We start from the raw sequence: 20053 nt of genomic DNA on the forward strand, positions 1-20053 counted from the left end.
GGTGCCCCTTCCTGCACAAATACAATCCTGCCTATGTTGGCACTAGGCAGCAATTGTGCGCCAGCGCAGGGGGAAAGGACAGAAATGTACTGTATTTCATAAATACGGTCCATTCCTGCCCTTTTGTATTGGAGTGTGGCTGGTACTCACTACAAACCAGGCCAGCCTCCTACATTGGTTGTGCAGCGGTGGGATAAGTACTTGCAACTACTTACCACTTTGTCATTTTGTACTTTTCATAAGAGAAAAATATACAAAACAAGTTCAGTGTGTGTACACCTAACCAAACAGTTTTGCTTTTCTTCTCTTACTCTATTGCTAAGTGCTGAAAAGTACCTCTAAACTTTCAAAAAGTTTCTTAAAAGTTGAAAAAGTTTTTTTTCTGTTCCTTAAAAAGTTCTGAAACTTTTTCTTTCTTTTTCTGTCCCTTAAGCCCTTTTCTATCATGTCTGGTACAGGTCAAACTCTGGATCTGGCCAGCACAGCTTATGACCACCTTAACCGGAAAGGTGTAAGGAGTCTCTGCATTGATAGAGGTTTAGGGGTAGGGAAGAATCCCTCTAGAGAATTGTTAGTTAATATGCTCATTGAAAATGATAAGGCCATATCTGGCACATCAGGTGACAGATTAGCTGATGGTTCACACTCTGATTCTGGGGTAGCCCCAGCAAAGGTGTTAGAAGGGAACCGTCCCAACCTGCCCCTTAGCAGGCCACCTAGCATGGCTGGTACTAATGTGAGCTCTTGTCACAGTAGGGATGTCACTCCTTTAGGCCAGGTTGTTAGAATGCCATCTGTTAAGGACAGGTCTCCCTCTGTTCATTCACACCATTCTTCTGCGTCTAAGCATGCCCAACCCACCCACCCTGATGACAGAGTGTTAGAAAGGGAACTCAATAGATTGAGAGTGGAAGAGTCCAGGCTGAAGCTTAAAAAGCAACAGCTGGATCTAGACAGGGAAGCATTTGACTTAGAAAAAGAAAGGCAGAGGTTGGGGTTTGGACCCCATGGTGGCAGCAGCAGTATTACAGATAGTAATCCTGTAAAAAAGCATGATTCTAGGAATCTGCACAAGATAGTTCCCCCTTACAAGGAGGGGGATGACATTAACAAGTGGTTTGCTGCACTTGAGAGGGCCTGTGTTGTACAGGGGGTCCCTCAAAGGCAGTGGGCTGCTATCCTACGGCTATCTTTCAGTGGAAAGGGTAGGGATAGGCTCCTTACTGTGAAGGAAAGCGATGCCAATAATTTTACAGTTTTAAAGAATGCACTCCTAAATGGTTATGGCTTAACCACTGAACAGTACAGGATCAAGTTCAGAGAAACCAAAAAGGAGTCTTCACAAGACTGGGTAGACTTTGTTGACCATTCAGTGAAGGCCTTGGAGGGGTGGTTACATGGCAGTAAAGTGTCTGACTATGAAAGCCTGTATAACTTCATCCTGAGAGAGCATATTCTTAATAACTGTGTGTCTGATTTGTTGCACCAATATCTAGTGGACTCAGATCTGACCTCTCCCCAAGAATTGGGAAAGAAGGCAGACAAATGGGTCAGAACAAGAGTGAACAGAAAGGTTCATACAGAGGGTGACAATGATGGCAAGAAGAAGGATGGTAAGTCTTCAGACAAGGGTGCGGACAAATCTAAAAATGAGTCTTCATCAGGCCCACAAAAACACTCTGGTGGGGGTGGTGGGCCCAAATCCTCTTCTAATCAAGTAAAGAAACCATGGTGCTATTTATGTAAAATAAAAGGCACCAAGCCTCCCACTACCACAACCCCTACTGCTACACCTAGTGCCCCTAGTAATAACAGTGGTAGTGGGAGCAAACCTACTAATAGCCAATCCAAGGGAGTAGCTGGGCTCACTTTTGGTAATTTAGTTGGGGTTGGTCTTGTTAGGGAGACCACAGAGGCTGTGTTAGTCTCTGAAGGTGCCATTGATTTGGCCACCTTGGTTGCTTGTCCCCTTAATATGGATAAGTACAAGCAAATTCCCCTAATAAATGGTGTTGAGGTTCAGGCCTACAGGGACACAGGTGCCAGTGTTACCATGGTAATAGAGAAACTGGTCCACCCTGAACAACACCTACTTGGTCACCAGTACCAAGTGACTGATGCTCATAACAACACTCTTAGCCACCCCATGGCCGTTGTGAATCTCAACTGGGGGGGGGGGGTTACTGGTCCAAAGAAAGTTGTGGTAGCCTCAGATTTACCTGTAGACTGTCTACTAGGGAACGATTTAGAGACATCAGCTTGGGCAGAAGTGGAGTTGGAGGCTCATGCAGCAATGCTGGGCATTCCAAGGCATAGTTTTGCTTTGACAAGGGCTCAGGCCAAAAAGCAAAAAGGACAGGGTGACTTGGATCCTGGAACAATGGACCAAGTGCTCCCTAAAGCTAGGGTTAGTAAAGGTAAATCCCTACCTACTATCCCTCCCTCTACAGTGGATTCAACTTCTGAGGAAGAAGAATTTCCACCCTGTGCAGAACCTTCACCAGAGGAGCTGGAAGCAGACACTGCTGAGCTTTTGGGTGGAGGGGGGCCTGCCAGGGAGGAGCTGAGTGTGGCACAGCAGACCTGTCCCACACCAGAGGGTCTAAGACAGCAAGCTGTCAAACAGCAAAATGGGGATGTCAGTGACTCTCACAGAGTTTACTGGGAGGACAACCTCTTGTATACAGAGGCAAGTGACCCAAAACCGGGAGCTGCCAGGAGATTGGTTATTCCCTTGCAATACAGAGAGTTCCTCCTAACTCTAGCCCACGACATTCCCTTGGCTGGACATTTGGGACAGATAAAAACATGGGACAGGCTTGTTCCCTTGTTTCATTGGCCTAGAATGTCAGAGGACACAAAGGAATTTTGTAAGTCCTGTGTCACCTGTCAAGCCAGTGGCAAAACAGGTGGCACCCCAAAGTCACCCCTATTCCACTGCCTGTGGTTGGGGTTCCCTTTGAAAGGGAAGGGGTTGACATAGTTGGCCCCCTTGACCCTCCTACTGCTTCAGGCAATAGGTTTATTTTGGTGGTAGTGGACCATGCCACCAGATATCCTGAAGCAATTCCTCTAAGGACCACTACAGCTCCTGCAGTGGCAAAGGCCCTCCTGGGAATCTTTTCCAGGGTGGGCTTCCCAAAAGAGGTGGTATGAGAGAGGGGTAGCAACTTCATGTCTGCTTACTTAAAGGCCATGTGGAAGGAATGTGGTGTAACATACAAATTCACCACACCCTATCATCCACAAACAAATGGACTGGTGGAGAGGTTTAACAAAACTCTCAAAGGAATGATAATGGGACTCCCTGAAAAACTCCGGAGGAGATGGGATGTCCTGTTACCTTGCCTCCTTTTTGCTTACAGGGAGGTACCTCAAAAAGGAGTGGGCTTCAGCCCCTTTGAACTCCTATTTGGACACCCTGTAAGAGGTCCTCTAACACTTGTAAAGGAGGGTTGGAACAACCTTTAAAAGCTCCTAAACAAGACATAGTGGACTATGTACTTGGCCTAAGATCCAGAATGGCTGAGTACATGAAAAAGGCCAGCAAAAACCTTCAGGCCAGCCAAGAGCTCCAAAACCAATGGCATGACCAGAAGGCTGTTCTGATTCAGTACCAACCAGAACAGAAGGTGTGGGTTTTGGAGCCTGTGGCCCCAAGAGCACTCCAAGACAAATGGAGTAGTCCCCACATTATTGTTGAGAAAAAGGGAGAAGTCATCTACTTGGTTGACTTGGGCACTGCCAGGAGTCCCCTTAGGGTGCTCCATGTCAATCGCCTGAAACCCTACTATGACAGGGCTGATCTCACCCTGCTCATGGCAACAGATGAAGGACAGGAAGAAGAGAGTGACCCTCTCCCTGATCTCTTCTCTACCACAGAACAAGATGCTCTAGTGGAAGGTGTAGTGTTGGCAGATTGTCTTACTGCTGAGCAGAAAGACCACTGCATAAATCTCTTGGGTCAGTTTTCTGAACTCTTTTCTACTGTGCCGGGCGCCACTTCTTGGTGTGAGCACACTATAGATACTGGAGACAGCTTGCCTGTCAAAAGTAAGATCTATAGGCAGCCTGACCATGTCAGGGACTGTATAAAACAAGAGGTTCCGAAAATGCTTGAACTGGGAGTGGTTGAGCACTCTGAAAGTCCATGGGCCTCTCCTGTGGTACTTGTACCAAAGCCTCATTCCAAAGATGGGAAAAGGGAAATGAGATTGTGTGTAGACTACAGAGGTCTCAACCAGGTAACTAAAACTGATGCTCACCCTATACCCAGGGCAGATGAGCTAATAGATACACTGGTATCTGCCAAGTATCTAAGCACTTTTGATTTGACTGCAGGGTATTGGCAGATCAAGTTATCAGAAGATGCTAAAGCAAAAACTGCATTTTCGACTATTGGAGGGCACTACCAATTCACAGTTATGCCCTTTGGTTTGAAAAATGCACCTGCCACTTTTCAGAGGTTGGTGAATACAGTCCTGCAAGGGTTGGAGGCTTTTAGTGCAGCATATCTAGATGATATAGCTGTCTTTAGCTCCACCTGGGATGATCACCTGGTCCACCTGTGGAAAGTTTTGGAGGCCCTGCAAAAGGCAGGCCTCACTATCAAGGCTTCAAAGTGCCAGATAGGGCAGGGGAAAGTGGTTTATCTGGGACACCTTGTAGGTGGAGAACAGATTGCACCACTTCAGGGGAAACCCAAACTATCATATATTGGGTTCCCCCTACAACTCAGACCCAAGTGGGAGCTTTCTTAGGCCTCACTGGGTATTACAGGAGGTTCATAAAGAACTAGGGCTCCATAGCAGCCCCTCTTAATGACCTCACTTCAAAGAAAATGCCTAAAAAGGTATTGTGGACAGCCAGCTGTCAGAAGGCTTTTGAGGAGCTGAAACAGGCCATGTGCTCTGCACCTGTCCTAAAAAGCCCCTGTTACTCCAAAAAATTAATTGTCCAAACTGATGCATCTGAATTAGGGGTAGGGGCAGTCTTATCACAACTTAATTCTGAGGGCCAGGATCAACCTGTTGCTTTTATCAGCAGGAGGTTGACCACTAGAGAAAAGCGTTGGTCTGCCATAGAGAGAGAGGCCTTTGCTGTGGTCTGGGCACTGAAGAAGTTGAGGCCATACCAGTTTGGCACTCACTTCATTAGTCAGACAGACCACAAACCTCTACTTTGGCTAAAACAAATGAAAGGTGAAAACCCTAAATTGTTGAGGTGGTCCATATCTCTACGGGGAATGGACTATACAGTGGAACATAGACCTGGTAGTACCCACTCCAATGCAGATGGACTCTTCAGATATTTCCACTTAAACAATGAAGACTCATCAGGTCATGGCTAGTCTTATTGTCCTTCGTTTGGGGGGGGGTGTAGGAAAATACCATCTTGCCTGGCATTTTACCCCCATATTTCACTGTATATATGTTGTTTTAGTTGTATGTGTCACTGGGACCCTGCCAGCCAGGGCCCTAGTGCTCATACGTGTGCCCTGTATGTGTTCCCTGTGTGATGACTAACTGTCTCACTGAGGCTCTGCTAACCAGAACCTCAGTGGTTATGCTCTCTCTTTGCTTTCCAAATTGTCACTAACAGGCTAGTGACCAATTTCACCAATTCACATTGGCATACTGGAACACCCTTATAATTCCCTAGTATATGGTACTGAGGTACCCAGAGTATTGGGGTTCCAGGAGATCCCTATGGGCTGCAGCATTTCTTTTGCCACCCATAGGGAGCTCTGACAATTCTTACACAGGCCTGCCACTGCAGCCTGAGTGAAATAACGTCCACGTTATTTCACAGCCATTTACCACTGCACTTAAGTAACTTATAAGTCACCTATATGTCTAACCTTTACCTGGTAAAGGTTGGGTGCTAAGTTACTTAGTGTGTGGGCACCCTGGCACTAGCCAAGGTGCCCCCACATTGTTCAGGGCAAATTCCCCGGACTTTGTGAGTGCGGGGACACCATTACACGTGTGCACTATACATAGGTCACTACCTATGTATAGCGTCACAATGGTAACTCCAAACATGGCCATGTAACATGTCTAAGATCATGGAATTGTCACCCCAATGCCATTCTGGCATTGGGGAGACAATTCCATGATCCCCCGAGTCTCTAGCACAGACCCGGGTACTGCCAAACTACCTTTCCCAGGGTTTCACTGCAGCTGCTGCTGCTGCCAACCCCTCAGACAGGTTTCTGCCCTCCTGGGGTCCAGCCAGGCTTGGCCCAGGAAGGCAGAACAAAGGACTTCCTCAGAGAGAGGGTGTTACACCCTGTCCCTTTGGAAAAAGGTATCAGGGCTGGGGAGGAGTAGCCTCTCCCAGCCCCTGGAAATGCTTTGATGGGCACAGATGGTGCCCATCTCTGCATAAGCCATTCTACACCGGTTCAGGGATCCCCCAGCCCTGCTCTGGCGCGAAACTGGACAAAGGAAAGGGGAGTGACCACTCCCCTGACCTGCACCTCCCCTGGGAGGTACCCAGAGCTCCTCCAGTGTGCTCCAGACCTCTGCCATCTTGGAAACAGAGGTACATCTGGCACACTGGACTGCTCTGAGTGGCCAGTGCCAGCAGGTGACGTCAGAGACTCCTTCTGATAGGCTCTTACCTGTGTTGCTAGCCTATCCTCCTTCCTAGGTAGCCAAACCTCCTTTTCTGGCTATTTAGGGTCTCTGCTTTGGGGAATTCTTTATATAACGAATGCAAGAGCTCATCAGAGTTCCTCTGCATCTCTCTCTTCACCTTCTGCCAAGGAATCGACTGCTGACTGCTCTGGACGCCTGCAAAACTGCAACAAAGCAGCAAAGACGACTACTGCAACCTTGTATCGCTGATCCGGCCGCCTTCTCGACTGTCTTCCTGGTGGTGCATGCTGTGGGGGTAGTCTGCCTCCTCTCTGCTCTAGAAGCTCCGAAGAAATCTCCTGTGGGTCGACGGAATCTTCCCCCTGCAACCGCAGGCACCAAAAGACTGCATCACCGGTCCTCTGGGTCCCCTCTCAGCACAACGAGCGTGGTCCCTGGAACTCAGCAACTCTGTCCAAGTGACTCCCACAGTCCAGTGACTCTTCAGTCCAAGTTTGGTGGAGGTAAGTCCTTGCCTCCCCACGCTAGACTGCATTGCTGGGTACCGCATTATTTGCAGCTGCTCCGGCTCCTGTGCACTCTTCCAGGATTTCCTTTGTGCACAGCCAAGCCTGGGTCCCCGACACTCTAACCTGCAGTGCACGACCTTCTGAGTTGTCCTCCGGCGTAGTGGGACCTTCTTTTGTGACTGAGGTGAGCTCCGGGTCACTCTTCTTCCTAGTGCCTGTTCTGGCACTTCTGCGGGTGCTGCTTGCTTCTGAGTGGGCTCTTTGTCTTGCTGGACACCCCCTCTGTCTCCTCACGCAATTGGCGATATCCTGGTCCCTCCTGGGCCACAGCAGCATCCAAAAACCCTAACCACGACCCTTGCAGCTAGCAAGGGTTGTTTGCTGTCTTTCTGCGTGGGAACACCTCTGCAAGCTTCCTCACTACGTGGGACATCCATCCTCCAAAGGGGAAATTCCTAGTCCTCTTCGTTCTTGCAGAAACCACAGCTTCTACCATCCAGTGGCAGCTTCTTTGCAACCTCAGCTGGCATTTCTTGGGCATCTGCCTACTCCCGACTTGAGTGTGACTCTTGGACTTGGTCCCCTTGTTCCACAGGTACTCTCGTCTGGAAATCCATCGTTGTTGCATTGCTGGTGTTTGTCTTCCTTGCAGAATTCCCCTGTCACGACTTCTGTGCTCTCTGGGGAACTTAGGTGCACTTTACACCTACTTTTCAGGGTCTTGGGGTGGGCTTTATTTCTAACCCTCACTGTTTTCTTACAGTCCCAGCAACCCTCTACAAGCTCACATAGGTTTGGGGTCCATTCGTGGTTCGCATTCCACTTCTAGAGTATATGGTTTGTGTTGCCCCTATACCTATGTGCTCTCATTGCAATCTATTGTGACTGTACATTGCATGCATTGCTTTCTATTGCTATTACTGCATAATTTTGTTATTGTGTACATATATCTTGTGTATATTTGCTATCCTCATACTGAGGGTACTCACTGAGATACTTTTGGCATATTGTCATAAAAATAAAGTACCTTTATTTTTACTATATCTGTGTATTGTGTTTTCTTATGATATTGTGCATATGACACCAGTGGCATAGTAGGAGCTTTACACGTCTCCTAGTTCATCCTAAGCTGCTCTGCTAACCTACCTTTTCTATCAGCCTAAGCTGCTAGACACCTCTTCTACACTAATAAGGGATATCTGGACCTGGTGCAGAGTGTAAGTACCCCTTGGTACTCACTACAAACCAGGCCAGCCTCCTACAATATGTCAAAAATGTAGGCTGTGCTATAGAAAATCTCTTTTACACGTATTCAGTCATGTGTACTGTTGTGTTACCTGTGGAAATTTCAAGTCAACATACTCATCTCTTCCCATGTAAAGGTATGTCTTGTAAATCTACATGTGTGATGGTACATGCCTTACTAGGACCAGACAATGCAGAGGCCACATTTCCCATGAGTCATGTCAAAGGCAACTGTATAGAGTGGCCTTATGTGCCAACAATAGGGCAAATTTACAAGCACCCTGCGCACCTTTGCTCCTCTGTAGCAGCATTCATTTTGAGGCTACAGTGGCACTAAACAGGCCCTCACCCTGCGCCATATATACAAAGAGGTGCAATGCTAGCATTGTGCCACTTTGTAAACCCATTGCAACACATCATGACTGCGCAAGGTATGATGTGTGCAAGGTGGATGTTCCCCCACAGGGAGGCCCAAGAGCAATTGCACTGGAAAAGTTACTAGAAGTCACTGCACCATTCTAGCATCATTTTTCAAAAGTTGCCCACGGCAGGCGTTAGACTGATAGTAGTGCTATGTCCTACGGGGCTTGCTGAGCTTTAATGGCCTAGTGCAATTGCTTTTGGTGCCAGTCCAGCAAAGCACCATAACAGCGCCCATTTTTTAAAAAACATTTGTGCTAATGAGTGAAATGGTGCACTGTATTGTGAATACAGCATTACCATGGTGTTGTTAGAGGGGCACAGGGAAGTCCAAGGAAAGTAGGGCATCTGAGACGATGCATCAGTTTTCTGTAATTATTCCCCTATGGGCTAGAACCTCAGTACATTGATCAGTTGACATCCAAGGATGCCATTGACTAGCCATGGCATGTGGCCCAAACCCACATGTAGGACTGTGCACATGGAAAACAATATGTGCTTTTCCCCAAAAGTACAGACAGCAGGCTGTCACGCAAGAGGGGTGGGGGGTGTTTTATATGTATGGTGCTGTCAAATGTGGTGATCATTCACGAGTGGCTTGCTTGACATGAGCTTAATTATTTACTACCTTCCTATCTTCCTATGAGTTCAATATGTTTGCTGTAAATGTACTTATGTGGGGGCACATGCATTATTGGGAACAGACTACAGAGATTCCACAGTTTGTGTAGCCACACAGCTTAGGATAGATTACCCATGTGCTCAAAATGTTCATTCGCATGATACCCTTGCTAGGAGTGTATCCTGGGATGCTTTTGAATTTCCCTAGATTGTGGCCAGCTAGCCAACCCCTATGACAGTGCATTTGTGTGACAAAAATAATGTGTGTCTAAAGGAGCAGACATCAGGCTGTCATGACCCTTGGATAACATATGGCTCCCCATGCAGGCAAGTGTTGGGATCTTTTAAACAGGCATGTGTCATTGATATTTCTGTCATGCCATGCATGTGGTTGGTTTAGTGTTCTTCATGTGTGATTTCTTTTGCCTACTACAGTGGTATGTCTGGGATATCAGTGCAACAATTTTCATGATCCAATCATTGGTCATAGTGCACCTGCAGTAAATATCTTTGAAAATGTCAGTGACTAACATGTTACCCTCTCTAGATACATCACTACTGTTTGTAAGTGTTAAGAGGTGTTTTACCAAAACACAAATAGCAGCTATGATAATTCTTAGTATTAGTCTATGCTCACAATGTTGGGCCACACAGAGCCTGGGGCACCTAGGGGACACATTATGGTTGCACTTTGTGACAATGGTATATCAAGGAATACTTTGATAGTACATTTCCTCACCACATAGTTGTGCACAGAATTCCCTTCTAGCACACTGTGCATGGCAGAGCTGCAATGAGACGGGGATAACAATCTACACATTAGTGCACACTCAAGTACAAGTATCCAAATATATGTCTACACTCCCCTGACATGTTATCTACTATGGACTTACAGGTTGTTGATGTCAGCTTTGCCCTATTATCTACTAGGGACTTACATTGGATTTATGTCTGCCTTGCCCTATTATCTACTAAGGACTTATAGGGCATTTATGTAAGCCTTGGACTGTTATGTACTGGGAATTACAAGCATCTGTGACTTGGAATGGTATATGAGCCTTTATTGCATTGGCACTCCATTGGTATTTAGTTGGACAGGGACATGTCTGTAGACCCATAATACAGATATTGTCAGTTTACACATGCATTACTCATACGTTTTTGTGCTGGGCATACGCACAGGTGGACTTGCTGACAGTGTGACTGGGATGTTAAGTAGCATACACAATGTGTGTGCTTTTATGTGTTAGTGGTCTTACATATCTACAAGGTTGTATTGTGGATTGATATTGAGATTGTGTAGACATTCCACCTGTAGAAGCCAGATAGTGTACTGTAGGCCTCAATTGCTACATTGCTGGTACTGTTTGGACAATTGGTTCTTGCTCCTCATCTTCATCATCCTCACTGTCCAGTCCTTCATGCGTGTCACTGTATTTTGTCAATCCAATATTTGCTACTGAAGCTTGAGTTTGCTGCAAGACAAACAGAATTTGCCGTAGCATATCCATTGTATGCAGGATGAGTGACTGGCATCCACACATCTCCAAACTCCAGCACTAGGGTCGTCTGTGAGTCACCTCCACAAAGTGGTTGTGTTCAGTGCTGGAGTCTCAGCTGTCCTTCAATATATGTGAGTTTAAAATGGGCACTCACACACAACTGCTGCCAACATCATGTGTCAGATGCACAATTAATGTGGGTGGATTGTATGTATACTCCTGACAGCTATGGTACACAAATACATGTGGAAATATGTCTGTGTCCTGATAGACACATGGATTTTGCCAAGGGTATGAGAGATGCTATGACATTGTTTGACATACATGGGAGATGACTACTTATTTGAGTAGAAGAGGCCTAGACATATTGGTGCAGTGCCCTCTGTATGCCACATCCTATTTGTCATACATGTGGGTATGTTTTGATTTTTCACCTATGATTGAGACATGAAGACATTGTGTTGTCACATAGCTGATACTGACCTACTGTTGTGGGTACTGAATGTTCTTGTCCTACCAAGGGCTGACATCTAGATAAAATGCCTCACATGGAGTAACAATGTGGCTGCTGCCAATTTTCAACCCAACAGAGCTCTGTGATATATGTGTTGCTATGTAGCATGTATGTTAAACTAACAATGCAGACATTACACCTGCACATTTCATTCTCTTTGCTTTGTGTGTAGTTGTTTGGTGTTCCTGAGTATGTTCCTTCTTGTTTTCCCACTGATGTGGGCAAGTCTTGCTTTCCTAGATGGGTATGAGTTGCTGTTGCATTTGCATGTGACAGATAGTCCAAGACACTTGTGTATTTCAGTGATTTATTAACACATTTTTTTCAAAGTGACGTATTAATTGCAATGATCATGAGAAGAAAGTCTCAACAATACGTGCATGTCTGTGTGCCCAAGCAGTTGTATTATGTTCTTCCCCACCTTGAGGTGGGGCATCATTGTCCTCATCCTTCTCCTTGGGGTCCTCCACCTGTTCATTTCAGGGGACATTAGTTTGCACACAGATATTGTGCAATATTGTTCAAACAATGATCATTTCACAGACAAGTGGGGGGGTGAGTATAGCAGTCTCCACCCTGATACATTGAGGCGTCAGAAACACGACTTAACAATGCCGAATGCCTGCTCCACAACATTCCGGGTGCAGATGTGAGCCACATTGTATGCCTTCTCAGCATTGCTCTGTGGATTGACATAGGGTGTTATCACCCACAGCTGGATGCAATGCCCTTGGTCAGCTGAAATGGAAGAGAAGAGACAGTGTCAGACTTGCACTTGTATTTGTTAAGAACTGGCCTTGCACAATATTAGTTTATGAATAAGGAATTGAGACTTGCATCTGGTGTTGCGTGGTTTTCCGTTTGCATACATGAACGTAGTTGTGAGTGATGGTGCACTTTCCAGTCATGAGTACAGGCATAGGGGCTTGGTGATTGTGTGATTAGTGAGGCATGACAGTTCACCAATGCAGGATGTGTGTGATGTTGCAGATTATTGCACATGTGTCCAGTAACATGGGACCTGCCAATGAGCCATATTGGGTGAGTATTCTTCTAGTTTGTGTTGTGTGTGACATGAGACAGGTGTTGTGCCCTGTATGTTGCCCGTGGACATGGTACACCTCCCTTGCACACAGATCTGTTATCCAAATTTTCTGGCAGGCATGCATGTGTATGTGTAAATATAATGCAAAGTGTGGCATAGTAGCTTAAGATCTATTGTCATGTCTGTGGCTAATTTACCTTTGCTTTCTGCACATGACCGATCAGTGATCGAGATTTACTCTTCTATGTGTGCTGCAGAATGCATCACACATAGGAAAATGGAAATACTTTGGTAAAATCAAGTATTTCTCCTGCTTGCGCCATGGTAATTCCACCCCATGGTGGCATTAGTTTTTGGTGCTGCATTAAGTTACCAGTTATCTGTAAATGTGGGGCTGTGCCAAAATGCAATGGGTGTTGAAGTGGCATACCCACAGCAACACCCATTGCACAGACCTTCCACAATAACGGGCATAATATGAGAAAGTGGTGCATTGGTTCCAATGCACCACTTTTCTCGAGTCCCCCTTGTCCCTCCTAACAACACCATGGTTGCGCGATATTTACTATGCGGCACACCATGGCAGTAATTACCACAACAGGGTCAACAATATTGATGCCGCCATGGCGCTTTGCTAGTCTAGCATCAACAATTTTGATGCTAGTTCACCAAAGGTTAGGGAGACCCATATATTTTAATGGGCCACCACTTTTACGCCTGCCCTGAGCAGGCATTAAAAATGCTGGAACAAATTGCGCTGTGAAATATTGTAAATTTCACTATGCCATTTTTTCTGGCATCCTTGCGTGGGAACGTTTCCCTTGCATACACTATGCCTGACACAGCCATGATATGGCGCAAGGGGTTGCAAAGTGGCACAGTGCTTGCATAGTACCACTTTATTATATAACATGGTGGAATGGCCACCTTAACGCCACCTTAGCATCATAAAAATTACACCAAGGTGGTACTAAGACAGCCCAAGGGGCATGCAAATATGCTGCTAAGTGATGTGTGTAAAGGTGCCATATTTACAAGACGGTGTTAGGACACAAAAAGTGGCTTGATACCACCTTTTAAAGGTGGAGTGAGCATTGCTCCACCAAAGCTTCAGTAAAAGTGATGCTCCATTGGTACTAGGATCTTGTACATGGGGACCTACATGAGGGTGATGTGCATTGGATGTGTGGCGTAATGCATGTTACATATGTGTTGATCAGCAATCATCCATGAGTCACTATCCATGTGTGGAGAGTGCAGTGTGTGCATTGTTTAGCCCAGATGTCTAATTTGTGGTATGTGTTATGTAGTGTCTGCTAGCTTACCTATGAGTAGGCCATATCCATATTTTCCATCTTGGAAATGTTGATTGATGACAGAGTCAACAAACCACTAAAGGTGTGGGGGGTGTGTAGGATTGAAGGAGACTGGACCGTTGAGCCCAGCTCAAGGAACGCTGGCTAAGCGCATAGTTTCCGGATCGGAATAAAGGAGGGGGGAGATGAATGTGGTAGAAGCTGTGTTACCGAGAGGAAGCTCCCTTTATGGACTAGGTGGTCTCATACATTTCATAGTCTCATGCTTCATCATTTGACCACCTAGCCCCACCCAGGTAAGATGATACTACCTGGGTGGACTCAACCTCGTTGTTAAAAGAACTACTGAGGGAGTGCTGAAATTGAATTTTAACTGGATAGATACAGGGATCCAGATAGGGTGTAAATAGATAAAATTACTTTGCAAGTCACCTATTCCGATTAGGAAACGATTTTAATGTAGGTGTATGCAGGCAAGGCTAAAAATTAGGCTAAGGACTCAGTTGAAATTAATGACTCAAGGAGTCTAAGATCAGGGACCAACATGTTTCTGCCCTCACTATGAGCTGGAAGGTCTGGGGCATTCGTCAGGGTCAAGGATCAAGGATCATACCGGGCTTGACGCATCTTGATTTGCTGAGGCCGACCAGCCTTCTTTTTTCCCCCTTCCCCTTCTTTTCCCCCTCTGTTTGCCTTCTCTCTTCTCTCATTTTTTCCTGTTTCCCCTTTCTCTCTCTCTCCCCCTCCCTGGTCTCTTTTGGGCATGACCCCCCACTGTAGGACCCTCCATGGGTATCCAACGTGGCCCCTCCAGGAGCCGGAATACAGCCGACTTCTTGATTGCCCATTTGCTGCACTATTAAGAAGCCTCTGGGCCCTTGCCCATTGGGCCCGCCTTTGCCTTTTTTAGGCATCACTCAGGAGCCACATCCTGCCGGCAGTCCTATCTTTTAGAAGTCCCTACCATTGGGACTCCATTTCCCAGAAGCCCCGTACAGCGCGTCATCACAACGCCCCAGGTCTCCCTGGAGCCGATAATCATTACACACGCTGGCCGCGCACGGCCCCAGCTGCACCCAATCCCTCCTCCCACCATGAGCTCTGAGGCATGATATGAACCGGCAATATACAGCTTCAGCCGGCTTCAATTACTAGCAGCTCTTTAAATACTCCCCGTGCCCGCAACCTCATTACACAAGCGGCTGGGACACGGGGCACAGGCACTTCATATGGGACGTTCCTTTGGAGTGGTTAGTGTTCTTACTCTTCCTTCCTCCTACTCCCTCCGTTTTAGGGGGGCCCCCTCTGGAATTTCCCTGCTATTTAGCAACCTTTCGAGGTTTCTTTTATGAGCAAATTACTTCATGGTTTCACCTGCCTGGCTTTTCTTTATGCATTAACCTAAATACTGCACCTGTAACCAGCACCGGTTGACGCCTTCACGGGTGACTGCACCCGGTCCAGCCACTCGATAGAATATTTTATCTATTTTACATTGAGCGCCTGCACACAGCATTGCGCCCCTGGGCTGAGCGCCCTGTGTATACATAATTTTTTCCTCTAATTTCACGCTGTCCAGCTGCTCCATGCACAGACCTTCAAGCTACAGTTTCTCTAGGTTTTTAATTTATTCCCCCAACAGAGTGTGACTACAAGGAATCCCCTCTCCGTAACCTCCCAGACCAGAGGCAAATCGCATTGTGGCTTAGGGTAAGTCCCTATTACTGGGCTCTCATTCATAGTTCCACATTGCATGTGTGTGGTTGAGTGATTTTCACTAATGTTTTCACATAGTGTGCTGTGTTACGTTTGCAGTGGCACTCTGAATTTCACCACTGTTTTTATTCCCCCATTCAGGCCTACCCTCAGAGAACTGTTCAGGTAGGCCCAATTTTCTTCACTTACCTTTAAGCATGCTACCATGCATCTCCCTTTAGGGGATCCTTGACCTTGATGAATGCCCCAGACCTTCCAGCTCATAGTGAGGGCAGAAACATGTTGGTCCCTGATCTTAGACTCCTTGTGTCATTAATCTCAACTGAGTCCTTAGCCTAATTTTTAGCCGTACCTGCAGACACCTACATTAAAATTGCTTCATATTCGTAATAGTTGACTTGCAAAGTAATTGTATCTATTCACACCCTATCTGGATCCCTGTATCTATCCAGTTAAAATTCAATTTCAGCACTCCCTCAGTAGTTCTTTTAACAAAGAGGTTGAGTCCGCCCAGGTAGAATCATCTTACCTGGGTCTGACTAGGTGGTCAAATGATGAAGCATGACACTATAAAGTGTGTGGGGCCACCTAGTCCGTAAAGGGAACTCCCTCTCGCTAACACAGCTTCTACCACATTCATCCCCCCCTCCCCCCTCCTTTATTCCGATCCGGAAACTATACGCTTAGCCAGCCTTCCATGAGCTGGGCTCAACTGTCCAGTCTCCTTCAGTCCTACACCCCCCCCCACACTTTTAGTGGTTTGTTGACTTCTCATTCATATCATCAGACTTGCTAGAACCTTATTTTGTTTGGTTTCCGACCCCTACTTTATACTCTTTACTCGTACTTTTTAGATTTAATCTGATCCACTTTAGAGTGGAGTTCCCGATAAAATGTGTGTGGGAAAAAAACACTACCGCCATGCCCTTGTGATAACTTTTCGAAACAAAGTACTTGCCACTTTATTTTATTCTGTAAACTTTACTCAGTTCCTAGGAAATCCTTTTTATTACCTATTTTGCGTAACTTGCACACTTCTTCCTACAAAGAAGGAATGACTGGCATTCAAAGCCTCTCATCCAAACAAATCTGCATTTCTATTCTTAGTTTTATTAAATCCGCTATCACCATTAGAAACCGATATGAACTGGTAATGTGACTATTTATTAAGAGAAAATAGGCATTGTCTTATTACTATATTGTCTTATCATTATATACGCTTTTATAAGTATTTATTATCTTATACTGTTTTAGTAAGCTTGGGCGGTAAGCTTAGACTTAATAGATTTGTTTTTTATGAATGCCATAAGTACTGTATTTTATGATGACTTTTATGTATGTATGTATGTATACTTTTATGGTTAAACGCCGAATAAAGTTATTTTGACTGACTGACTTCTCATTCTAATCAGGAGTTAGTGTGGGGTTGAACCACTCCTGTTACTCTCTTTTTGTGTTTCAAACGAGTGCCTGAAGATATTGGCATCATGAACGCTGCCAGGATATTTTGCAAGAACATTGATGAAGAGTCCCCGATCCTAAACTAAAATTGTAGTGATGGGAGGCTAAGGGATGTGAAAGGGAGGCTTTCCTTTTGCTGGCTGCAGTGGTGAAAAAACGTGTACTGGAGATTTAAAAGCAGAAATACAGGTTTGGCAAGCTGAAAATGTGCATTACGAACAATTGTGAACTGGGATTGAAGGCAGCGTTTTGGCATTGAATGTTTTTGTGAATCACGCTACTTTGGGACACCTGAAAATGTTTTACTTGGTTTAATTGCACACTCTGAAGGAGATTTTGACCGGCGTCTTTAAATACACGTGGTCATTCCCGAACACAGAGAGACTTAACTGTGATCAAGGCTTCACAAAGCAGAAATGTGTTGGGTTGCAGCATATCTCCAATTTTAATAAAGCGCATGGAACCACTGCAACTAGGAGTCGATGTACTTTTGTTCAGAAGGGAAAGAAGTGAATGTTGGAATGTATTTTCGGGAAGCTCTGTTTCCGTGACATTGACCCGCCCTGCTAGGGTCTGGGGCTCTCTGAACAGAGCAACTTGGTTGTGGAGATTTATTCACATATATATCATTTTATTCATTTATGTAACATCATAAAAATACATACTTAAAAATAGTACATATTAATAAAAGTCCTACAATCAAATGGATAAAAATACAATAATATGCAATATAGTGTTATAAAATCACAGTTAAAAGAATCAGAAAAGATTGTGACATCCCATGACTCAAAACAGCAGTATACAAAATAATAGGCTTCTTGGTGAATTCTTGTACATTGCCTATTGTGGATAAACAACAGATCATAATTCTCGTTAAAAAAATGTGACCAGTGCTGTGCCAATTTAACACACATTAAGGACTATATTGGAACAAAGCTTCTGGTTTCCCAAGATTGTTAAAATTGCTAAGAACAAATGCAAACTCTGTGATCATTCCAAAACAGGAGCATCTCGTCCAATTTGACTGTCCGGTTTATCATTATATTGTAGTGCATAGATACAGGACAGGTACTCAACCTCCCACATCACTATCTAGATGCTTGGTACGCCTTACTATAGTACCACTAATTATCTTGACACACTAAACACAAGGACTCTGCTTGTGTTGGCTCACAAGATTCTAAGAGCCTCTGAATAGCTCCTGGTGCCCAGGTTCTGTTAGAGGGGCACAATCCATTTGACCCCCATGTTGAGATAGCAACGACAGAAGAATGATATGTGTTCCAATGATTCCATACACCCATGGCACTAGTCACCGACCTCGCCCTTTTTGTGCCACTTAGGGCTACATGCTTTAGTGGATAAGGTGCTGTGTTGTAACTTACGTGCGAGGGTTGGAACAATTTCATCAATGGTAGCCTCTTTGCATGCACAAGGTTTTGCACCAATAAAGTCTAGTGTTAGCCTTAGTTTGCTCTGTGCCAAAAGTTTAGTGGTTATACACTCTCAAAAGTGGTATTTGATCCTATCTCGTTGGAACTGGCTCACCGACTCTGGTGAGGGCCAATTGTTGTCTAGCCCTAGTTTCTGGAGTAATGACTTTAAAGTTCTAAATCGGGGGAGCACTGTGGAGCCATAAGAACGCTTATGCCTTCTCAATACAGTTCAAAGGCTGCGGTTGTCCACAGCCAGTGCCAAAAAGTAAGAAGTCTGCATTCTATTTTGTATGAGATCTTTCTCTGTACTATATCTAAATATACTCTAAATATACTGCCATAAGGGGGGGGACTTGGGAGAAGGGTTAATATAGACCTCAAAACCATGTATTCCACAAAATCTAAACTGTTAGTATTCAAACTGCCCCATTGTTCGGAGCCACACAGTACAGATCCCATTGCCTTTACATTATAAATTTGAAGGACTAGGGCAACCCTTCTAGATTTGGTCCTATGGAGGATCTTTGTTATATTTGCAGTCTGCTGCATAAGGGACATGTGGGCCTTCTCCAACTGAAGAGCCAAACTCAGGTTGGGTGTGGGTCTAATGCCTAAGAAATCAAAAGCAGCTACCCGATCTAAAGGGGTACTACCCATTAGCATGTTCTATTGCAGAGGTTCACCTTGCAATTGGAAAAAAGCATACACTTGATCTTGATGCTATTGGGCGCCAACCCTCGCTTATCACAAAAAGGAATTAAAGAGGTCAAGCAATATTTGAAGCCCCTGTGGTGACTCAGAGATCAACTGGGTATCATCTACAAAGAGGATGGTCAGTATCCTTCTTCCCTCAAGTTTGGATGCACCACACCGTCCCTGCTTAAGTACTCTATCACCCTGTTAACATAAAGGGAGAGCAGGGTTGAGACAAGGACTCAACAATGTCTAACTCCACAATCTACTTTGAAGGGTTTGGTCACTGCTTATCCTCCCCCATCTAACTTAGGTCATATTATCAGCATGCAATCCTACCAAGATGTTCAATAGGGTGGCAGTGATGCCCATTTTCTGCAACATCTTCCAAACCTTCCCTGTCTGAACCAGGTAAAAAAACGTGCATAAATCAACAAAGACAACAAAAAGCTTACCCTTTTTGATTAACACCTCTCACCATATATGTATCGTCAGTATGTAGTTATAGTTAGGGCAATGTTTCCATTGAAAAAGCTTTTTTTTACTTGCCTATATCTTTGACACCATTTCACGAATCTTCTTGAAATTTTCCCCAAAAAGTTTTCCCAAAAATGTTGTTGTACATGGGAGGTTTTGGGGTGATTGGTCAAGTGGGGGCAAAGAAAAAGGGAGTGGCCTGTAGAGTCGGATGGGGGCACAGATTCGGAGCGGATCTTGGAGGCGGGTGGTGATGCCAAGATGACCTGACTGTTATTCTTGCTGTCTGCTGTTGGTTGGCGGACCTAGAGAACTGATGTGAGACTGGGATGAGATTGGCCCCTCAGGCCGCTCTTGGTTCTTTAGTCCTCATGTTCAGGGGGTACTGGTGATATCTTTATTTGATGCCGGGGGTGGTCACTCCACAGTTGTGGTAGGCCATTTGTAGCGTTAGGGTGGGGTTTAGGCTGCTGTCCTGGCAGCACTCATGGACTGG

General features: G+C 45.3%; 1 protein-coding gene across 1 annotated transcript in view; it reads left to right on the top strand.

The window, feature by feature from the left end:
• The first annotated feature begins 14857 nt into the window (after positions 1–14857).
• Positions 14858–20053, top strand: part of LOC138260744 (hemoglobin subunit beta-like) — a 154585-nt gene continuing 149389 nt past the window's right edge. Inside the window, exons 1-3 of the mRNA XM_069209215.1 lie at positions 14858–15024; positions 15417–15484; positions 15632–15655. Of these exons, the coding sequence (XP_069065316.1) occupies positions 15004–15024; positions 15417–15484; positions 15632–15655 (113 nt within the window). The 5' untranslated portion in view covers positions 14858–15003. The remainder of the gene's footprint in view (positions 15025–15416; positions 15485–15631; positions 15656–20053) is intronic.

The sequence above is a fragment of the Pleurodeles waltl genome, chromosome 10 (assembly GCF_031143425.1).
Source record: "Pleurodeles waltl isolate 20211129_DDA chromosome 10, aPleWal1.hap1.20221129, whole genome shotgun sequence".
NCBI classification, from domain to species: Eukaryota; Metazoa; Chordata; class Amphibia; order Caudata; family Salamandridae; genus Pleurodeles; species Pleurodeles waltl.